This window comes from Antennarius striatus, chromosome 17 (genome assembly GCF_040054535.1).
Source record: "Antennarius striatus isolate MH-2024 chromosome 17, ASM4005453v1, whole genome shotgun sequence".
In the NCBI taxonomy this organism is placed as follows: domain Eukaryota; kingdom Metazoa; phylum Chordata; class Actinopteri; order Lophiiformes; family Antennariidae; genus Antennarius; species Antennarius striatus.
In genome coordinates, this window is record NC_090792.1 from 8,562,491 (window position 1) to 8,572,490 (window position 10,000).

The 10,000-nt window shown below is 44.5% G+C and overlaps 1 protein-coding gene across 5 annotated transcripts in view; it reads left to right on the top strand.

Annotated features, from left to right (window-relative positions):
* Positions 1-10,000, top strand: part of LOC137610611 (AT-rich interactive domain-containing protein 1B-like) — a 172,620-nt gene that overhangs the window by 54,839 nt on the left and 107,781 nt on the right. For 4 of the 5 annotated variants that reach the window (XM_068338283.1, XM_068338286.1, XM_068338287.1 and 1 more), the window contains exon 4: positions 4,520-4,624. In XM_068338283.1, the coding sequence (XP_068194384.1) occupies positions 4,520-4,624 (105 nt within the window). The remainder of the gene's footprint in view (positions 1-4,519; positions 4,625-10,000) is intronic. The other variant, XM_068338284.1, reaches the window with a different exon arrangement.

The window sequence follows — 10,000 nt, forward strand, 5'->3', positions numbered from 1 at the left end:
GACTAATTCATTTGGTAGTCATGAGGGGAAGGGAAATGAGGGAGAGATGGGGGAAGAGAAGCAGAGGTGGGTTTGATGAAGAGAAACATGGCAGAGAAAGAAATGATAGGGAAAGAGAGTGGTTGAAAAAGAAGATTGAGAGAGGTGTGGAGAAAGCAGATTAATGAGGAGAGGGGATGGATGGAGAGGAAGAAGAGGAGGGAGGATGTGGAGAGATGTGAGGGAACAGCAAGGGGAAGGTAGTAGAATAAAATTAAAATATTTAAAGAAAATAAAGATGATGATCGTTTAGAATGACTGATAATAAAGTAATAGTGTAGAAGATAGTAGTATACATCACAATTGTGATAGATTATTTAACCTTTTCTCTCACCTTTAAAAAAAAAACGGTTGAGAATAATGTCACCGGAAAGCATCGCTGACATCCCAGCTGTGAATTCTGCTCTGGCTGCTTTCTGCTGTGTCAAGGCGGCGCCTGCAAATACTCTTTGCTTGCTGTCACGCCACTTCCACTACATGTTTTTGAAGGCAATCTAACTCATACAAGCAAAACAACATAACACCTTGCTCCTCGCTCAAACAGAGCGATAGAAAGTGTGCAGTGCATCCAACCAAAAAGAGCAAGTACAACGTTCTTAAATTAGGTGTGAACCAAAAAAATAATAAAGAAAGTGTCAAATTGGTTGAATGTCATGGTTGGAATTATTGTTTGAGGCGGCGTTGTGTCCCAGATTTCTGTTAAAGGAGTTAAATGCAAGCTCCAGGGGGCGCTGTTCAGTCGCTAAAACTGACCTTTGACCTCTTATTTTAGGAAAAGGAAATGTATCCTCTAAAATCATTCTGCTGCACAACAAAACCTCAAATTACAAGCCTTGGATGCTTTTGTACACGTCTTCGCGTCTCACGTCTCCAAACAACCGTCGGCACAGAACATCGTCACCTTTCTGCTTTTCCGAATATTTTCCCGACCGTAGCCGGTCTCTGAGTATCTGGGATTAACATGGCGCTGCAATATTGATTTACGTCGGCGTAAAGCCTCTCCGGCACTATATATTACACCGCATTCAGCAGTCATCTATTCAATCAAATCTAATATTACACTGCCTCTCCACACAGCTGTCTAATAGCATTTAACTCACAGTTTGATTCCTGCGTTCCCTCATGTACTTCAAACGGTTGCCTTCAATATCCTTCATTCGCTTCTACTATGCCAAGATGAAGTCTTTTGAAAAGCACAGAGGATGAATGAGCGTGTCTCCGTGTGTGTGTGTGTGTGTGTGTGTGTGTGTGTGTGTGTGTGTGTGTGTGTGTGTGTGTGTGTGTGTGTGTGAAGACAGGATTAGCTGTGGCCTAAGGCTTAAGGTATGGAGTGGAGTGTATTTTAGAAGCTTCTAAATTAGCTGGGAAATGAGATTTTGAGACAATGGACTGGAAAAAACTCAACTGAAAGGATGCACTCGCACCACTCCGTCACTCGCCTCTGATGTTCTCTCCTTCCTTTTCTAGTCTTTTTTTTTTTCCACATTTCTCTCTTCCCTCTCACCCCCTGTGTTTCTCTCCCAGCCTGCCCCCCCCACCCCCCACCCCTCTCTGCTCCTGCCTCTCTCGCCCTCTCTATCCATATTATGGTTGACAGTGATGATGTAAGAACGTGAGTGTAAACAGTAGTACGAGGCTAACCTCACTTTGACCCACTTAAAATGGAAATCCCCTGGAGTGCACAGACACACACACACACACACACACACACACACACACACACACACACACACACACACACACACACACACACACACACACACACACAACAGACTCGTATGCCTGAGTAAATATTTGCTTTGGGTCAGCAGCCACTCTTCTGGTCTCATTTCACTGTCTCAGCAACTATCTGTCCATGTGCGCGTTTCATCTGTGAAGTGAAGTGTGCACGTCTAGGTTCACCACCACCACCTTACATCCCATCTCCCTATTCCGTCTGCCCCTACCACCCTCCTCCCTCCCTCCTTGGGCTTTTATTTTCCTGTGGAGGTGTATTTGTGTCTAAGCCAGGTTTCAAACAAAGCTCATCCCACCATATAATAAAGCCCGATATTTGGCATGCACCCAGGCTCCCATTGATAAACATGGGGGCTGAACACACAAATACAGGGCCAGCCCTGGGCCCTCAACAATGAGACTGGAACGGCTTTGTTTTAAAATAGTGCCTCAGTTCTGTGTTGTGATCCTGTTGTTGAGTGTCCTTCTGCAGCCTCCCACTTGATGATAGATGAACCAGTCTAAGGAGAGAAAAGGGTTTCCCCTCTGACTTTTAGACTGGTTTCTGAGGGATCTCCATGGTTTCTGTCTTTTTCATAAGTGAATGTAACTGAAAAATATATTTTTCACATTTTCAATCAGACAGCCATCACACCTGAGAATAAGAGAAACATATGCAATATAACAACAATATGATTTGATATCATTATAATATTAATAGTGAAATTTAGTAGAAGGGAGAATGGATTATTATCTGCTTTTTCACATTATTAAATTATATTGAAGCTTCTATTACTACATTTTAACTGTGGTAAAATAAATAAGAAATAAATCACCTGAAAATCCGACTGCAGTCTGTCATTTGTAGTTCATGTTTTTGGTTGAATAACTCACTTGGACAAACTGAAAACTTCATAATGTTTAGGTTCTTACTTCAATCTTCATTCCATCATAGATTTTAGAGCATTTCTTCACATCCTTTTTACTCCCTGCGTCGACCAGATGACAACCTATGGAAGCAAAACGTCCCCACATTCTCCATCTTATTAGCTGAGGAAATAAAAATCAGGGGTATGATTTGTCCTAAATTAATTGCGCAGCCCTTCAGGATAGGACCTAATGAAAAGAGAAGTGATAATCCACATTGAGAGATGTGATACAGATAAACTGTTGGACATATTCAGGGATTCTTTGACTTTACGACACACTGCAGGAACTGATTTTGTAGCTCTGCTGAAGGGAAGCACGGCTTTATCGGAAATCAGCCGCTGGAATAACTGCATTAGCCGGGCACGAGTATTTAACAGTAAATGTCCACCACTTGCTTGCATAAATATTAAAAAATGAAATTTCAGAAACATTAAGATACTTAAAAATTCTGTATTTCTGGAATTACTTTTTCACTCTTTTAATTGGCTGAGTGAAATATGGATTTGAAAGGATTTCTCTGGGGCATTTAAGGTCATTAAATTTCCTTTTCTTAATAATAGATGAATGAATACATTAACTTTTTGTGTCTGTGTGTGCCGCATGCAAAATGTGCGTACTTTGCAGGTAATTTATCAAGTGTGCATAAAGTGTTTGATGAGATTTCATAAAGAATGTATAGAAGTGGTAAATTGGTGTCATTCACCCAGGATGCACAAATTATGACCCGTTTAATGCTCTGATAATAGAAACATCTCATGTTGTGATGGATAATCTTCTGCTATAAAATTATATCACCTGGTTGACAGGGATATTGCCCACCTTCCACAATACAATAACACAACAGATAAGAAATCAAACCATGTGGGAAAAAGGATATCGATGGTAAAAAACCGGAACATATACCCTATGGTTGTGTGTATGGCATAAATGTGTGGGAGTCTGTCCAGCGTTGTGTGTTCTCGTGCTCGTGTGTGATCTCTCGCCGCGTTTCTCCGATCAGTTATCACTAATCCTTCCACTCAGAGCTCTTTAACAAGTTGCTATTGTGCAGCCGACGCTTAACATGATGGAGGAACGACCTCCTCGGTGAATGAATAGAGTAGAGAGAGGGAAGGAGGGAGAGATGCAGGGAGAGGGAGAGGGCAACACCTCCGACAATGGGGAGAAAATTGGTTTACACTAGATAGGCTTGTGATTACAGAGGGAAAGAAAATGACTTATATTGAACAATAGGAATGAGTGTGTGTATTCGTCTGTAAGTGTGTGTATGTTTTGAGGATTAGTGGGTGGTTAGGCTCGGATTTATTCGAAATGACTTGGTGAGTATTGTGTGCTGATGGGTGTGTGTTTGGACGTTTTTCAGTTTGCGTGTGTGTGTGTGTGTGTGTGTGTGCCAAGGCAGTATACCTTTCTGTGTTGTGACTTAATCTGACTGACAATCTTTATTACAGCCCTCTAACCTGATGGAACAAACGACTGCAGAGTCTTTTTTGAAATTATTTCACTCCATATTGCAAATTTTAATCTTTATCCTTCAAATATTTAAAAGAAGAATGTTCATAATATAATTCTGAGTTTTATATAAATACAGAATCCTTCAAACCATGAATTTATTATTTTATTGTATCATAATATAGAGCAATGAGATGTTTTTGAATGTCAAGAAGTTTTTTTTTCTTTTATTATATGATATAATTTTCCTTCTCTCAAAAAATACATCCCAAAACATACAGCGTTTTTGATATCCAGATGCAGAGTTTGAATCCACACACATCGATATTGACAGCTTGTTGTAAAATTGCTCATAGATCTAATCGACTGTCTTTCATTTGAGGAGGCCCAGCAGGAGCCGTACACCACCAGGGGTCCTGCTCCAGGGAACTCTGGGAAGGCCAGCATCGAGGATGGCGTCTCCCACGACCGCCCGTCCAGTCTGCCGGTGAGTTATAATAACCCACAGCGAGATATGCTACAGACACCAAAACACATATTTGATTCCTTGTTTTTTACGTCCAATCAAACGCCTCCGCTCTCCCTGTGACCCGCCTCTTCGCCTGGTCTCCCATGGGAGACGAGGATCTGACTGCTCATTTTAGAGCTTGTGTCTGTGTTTGACTGGGGTCCGTGCCAGAGGCAGAAAGGCCACATGCATCAGCACCTTGGCCTGAGCATCATGCACTCACCCACTCACACACCCACATGCACAGAAAAGCATATGCACAGACACACTCTTGCTCATGCACACACATATTTGGCATTTCAGCGAGCTGAAAATCATTAAGCAGGCCGACTGGAGGAGTAATTGAAGAACAACGAGGCCAGGGTCTATGAGAGGAGAGAGTTCGACCTGCTTCTTTTTTTTTTTCTTGGCTAAACTAATCAGTTTTTACTCTCTGTGTCTTTTCTCTCCTCACATCTCAGTACTTTCAAGAATAGAATAGAAAAAAAATAGACATTTGCAAATGGTGGCAAATATTGGCACTACTTGAGGTGTGCACCGTTTAATTTACCACATACCTCAGAGCCGCCTCAGGAGCACTGGAATAAACCGCGAGAGGAGCTCAATTAAGTGTATGAACTCAAATTAAGTCGCCATATTTTCCATAAACCGATCAGTTTAAAGCCTGCGTTCATCGGTCGTTCTGTCTTTCATCACACTCCTCCTTTTTCTGATATATTAGTCAGCTTTCTGTATGAATCGCGTTCCTTCTTCGCATGCACACACACAGTCGCACACACCCCCTTTCTGTTTTTTCTCCCCATAACATACTAGTAGTATGTCATCTGCTTCATCTTGTCATTTCTCCGTGTTCCTTTCATTTCCATTCGCTCACACTCATAACCCCCAGCCCTCCCTTTTCCGTTCTGTCTTCCCCTCTAAAGTAGCATCATAAAAGTGTTTTCCCCCCTCATGCTATAATGAGTAATGGCCTTGATGTATCAGTGTGTGAATCCGGAGCGAGAGAGAGAGAGAGCAAGGCGAGGCGAGGAGCCGCTGCCGTGGCAGGGGCCGATCTATTTGAACCATCACCACTATCACCCCGCGTTCCCTCGCCGCTTTAATCCTGGCGTTTTTACCCCTTGGGTTCTCCGTGTGTTTTCACATCCCATCCAAAGCGCGTGGCTCTCTGAGATCCTAATCGGCGTTAGTTTTGATGAGAGACACAGGGAGGGAGGGATGGATAGATAGAGAGAAGGAGAGAAATTGCTCTGCGTTTGCCAGGCTTTTCCAGCAAACTGTCACAGTAGAGATGTAACCGTTTTTTCCTTCTCTTCCCCCCCCCCCCCCACTTTCTCTTTCTTTCTCATTCCCTAGCCGGCGTTTGATGTCAGATCTAAAGCTGCTGTCATCTTTTTTCCTCTTTCTCTCCGTCAGGAGGGAGCGAGCGCGGGTCGGCAAAGTGTCATGTTGTTGTTTTGGGACGAGTCTGCTGTGTGATGTGGCGGGATTTTTGAAGGGAGACCAAAGGGAAAAAGCACTTTCGTAACTTATCACAAATGCAAGTCACAGTCCCCCTCGGGTCTTTTCAAATGTCGTCTACCGGAGACAGAGCATTTCTCCTATTTCATATCATTGATCACTTAAATAGTCCAATTAGAAAAACACAAAGAAAGTTCTCAGCGGTTACGTTTTAGCAGAGCATTAGCATCGCTGCTAAGCGCTGACCATCTATCTGCATTTCCATGTTGCTTTGAGACCAACATTATTGTTCATGTGAGCCTTCAAACATTCAAGTAGATTATTTATGCTTTCTGGCACACCTTAATCAATAAATGCATGGATGGTGCTTTTATTGGTACCAGCAGTTACGATTTACTAAATTGTTCACCATCAGCTGTCGTTTTAAAGTGACTCGGCATCACCTGATCTTTAATCAGTCCGTATGCACAGTGGGGGGGGGTTTTCAGTGTTTTTCTCACAACCTCTTCAGATCTGGTCTGGTCTAGTCGAGCCCGTTCATCCTGACTCGACTAGAAAGTCAGGGAAAATCCCTCGATCACATAGTCTGCACCACTTCCTTGTAGTTACATGTCATCTCATGAGAAGAAGAAATGCAGACATGCAAATATTAGGTAAAGATGTCACCATCTAGTTTGCTCTTGTTTTAGAAAAAAAAAAATTTTAAATAAAGTTTGTAGCCCGATTTCATGGATCCTTCCTTTTTCCTTTTTTTAATTTTTTTTTTATATATATAGTCTTGTTGAGAAACATACGCACAAAAATTTGTATAGCACAAGATGACATGCCGGCTGTTGCCTCAACATTTCATGCTATGCAACTTTTCTGGTACATGCTAATAAAGAGAGGAGTGAGACGTCTGTGTTTTCCTCCTATCTTTAGTCTCCGCCACGCTTTGCTTCTTTTGCCTGATGTTACCGGGCAGAGCCAGTTCTTCCAGTGCCACAGGGTGGTGAGGTGCCAAGGCTTCTATACCCACTACCACGCAGCCCCCCCCCCCCCCCTCCTAGTCACTACATGTTCCCTGCTCTCTGGCGCTCCCCTGTCAGCCTGCCAAGCAGCCGCACAGCCTCCCATCCTCAGGGACATGGGAAAGGATGGCCAGCCATGTGGAAAGACACACACACAGAGAGAGAGAAAGGGAGAGAGAGAGAGAGAGAGAGAGAGAGAGAGAGAGAGAGAGAGAGAGAGAGAGAGAGAGAGAGAGAGAGAGATGGGGGAGGGAAGGTGAGGTGAAGGAAGAAGGGGAAGGGGGGGTGGAGAGCAGGATAAGAAAGAGAATGGGTGAGGGAGAGAGGGCGTAAAGCGGTGAAGTGAAACATGGTTATCTTTTTGTCACTTGTTCAGGGTGAGGGATGTTGAATTCAGGCTATGGGGTTCCAGTGGCGGCGTGTTATTCACGCAATCACACACACTCACATGCAATCACACACAAACACACACACACACACACACACACCAGAAGACAACAAGATTTCTGTATTTTTTTCAGGTCTCATTTGCCCCTCTTTGACTATTTTTCCATCAGAAAAAAAGGGAATGTCTCCCCTCGCCGTCCCTCCCCTTCTCTCCTGTCCGTGTGTTAGGTCACAAATGATTGACAGGGCGCAGCTGGAGAGGCCAGCCACCCACACCCCCCCACCCCCACTCCACCCCCACACCACTACCACTGTCACCACAACCACACTCACATACACACACACACACACACACACACACATACACATACACACACGTTTTGATTCACATTCTGTCCTCTGAGAGTGCTTTTTCACACACCCAACTGTGTGTGTGTGTGTGTGTGTGTGTGTGTGTGTGTGTGTGTGTGTGTGCGCGCGCTTTATCAGAACATGTCAGTCAGGTTGCCAATACAGGATGTGCTCTCACTGTGGCTCTCCACACTGCTGCGTTTTTATTTTAGTGTCCCCAGGCAGGCAGACAGGCCAGCAGGCAGTGCAGAAAAATGTCATCCAGCAGGGTTAGATTCAGCCTCCACATTAGTGCACAGGGGGGGATGAGGTGGCGGGGGGGGGGATGGGGGTGGCAGAGAGAGTCAAGACAGCAAAGAAAGAAAGATGTGTTACATTGTGTTGGTTTCATGGGATGAAATATGTAAAGATTAGATATTTTAGAAGCAAAATGAAAATCCAGAAACAGTTGTTGTTTTTTTTACATCTAATGAAAGATAGATACTTCATCTTGTTGTCGTCTACAGAGAGAGAGGAATGAAGGATAAGTTGGGGGGCTGGGGGGAGAGGGGGGAGCCAGGGAGACTCAGAGACGAGATGTTCTTTGGACCGGCTTCCTATTCTTAGAACAGACAGCAGCACTGAAGGCCACAGCCGCCCCCCCCCCTCGCCGCCGCCGCCGCCACCACGGCGAACACAGGCGGCTCCGAGAGGAGGCAGCGATCCTTAATTCGCTCCATCATAGAGGATTGTATGCTAAAACTCAAACTACTTCTCGCAGCAGTAATTACGCCCATCCTCTAAACCGCACGCCGCTCACACCTCCGGTCTGTTTCACTTGCAGACCCAGATATCATGACACAGCGAGTCTGAGGACCCCAAGCTTCATCTAAAATTCAGACGGGCTATTTTTCCGCTTGTACGCCAGCCTGTTTTCGTTTGCTTCTTATGAATCATTTAGTGCACACATAGTTTCATGTACACGCTTTTTTTTTTTTTTTTTTTTAATCCTCCGGGGGCCAGGAACACATGTTTTGTTTTGTTTTTTCTGCGGCCAAACGCTGTTCCTCCATGGCTCCGGAACACAAATGCACAGAGGCTGGGATTCATCTGCAGCTGGAATTTCTCTGTGTTTTTTTTTTTAAATTATTATTATTTACAGATGTCATTGGGATCTTTTACAACCTGGACTCACCTGTGATCACATGACTGTCTCTTTAATTGTTTTGCAGTACTTGTACCCCGTTCTTTACTTTATATCTGCTTAATGTTACATTATAATCTTATTCTCTGAGATGAAGCCAACCGGCTCCACCAGTGGGCACCAGCATTGTCTCGACTGAGGTACCCTGTAGCAGGAGATTGCTGCCCACACTTCACCCATATCCCTCATAGCGGGGGGAGAATTTCCCCACAGCAATCAACACATTTTTTTCTTTTGCCTGCAGCTTCTTTAGTAATATCTTAGAGCTAAATGTGATGGCTCCACACCGCTCTACCTCCTGGGAAGTCTGCTGGCTGGTGTCGGTTGTTAAAGCAAACTGGTAACACAAGGCTGAGCAGCAGCGGGACGGAGGAGAGAGATGGGTGGGGGCTTCTCAGGCGAGGAGAAGGCCGCATGGTTTTTTTGGGGGGGGGGGGGTTTACCCAAACACCTCTAACAGCCTCGCTGATTGAGGCCCAGCCACAGCAGAGTGAAGGGGCAGATGCCAACCCTCGTGGGCCGAGCACTCTTTTTTTTACTCACCCGCCTCCCCTCGTGCTAACGCATGTGAGCGCTCCCAGTGTGTGACAGGCTCCATGATTCCACTGAAGGGTGGTGGGGGTGAACTTGGTTTAAAAAAACATTGGTCCAGCTCTGCTGGCGCCTCTCCTACAGAGGAGGACAGATGTAAGTGAGTAAGAGGAGGAGAGGGAGTGAGGACTTACCCTAGAAGGAGAGAAATGTTCTGTCCGTTTTCCCTCCTCCAGTTCAGATCCGGGACAGATGAGGACGGGAAGAAGCTCGTCCCATGTGTGTTTTTGTTGACACAACACACACGCAGACACACAACTGAATCCGCAGGAGCGTTTTGTAAAAAACAAAAAAAAAGGATAATGCAAATAAAAAAGAGGGGATGATTTTTGTTAGGGACATAAAATGCTCCCTGAGCGCCTCCCTAAGTGT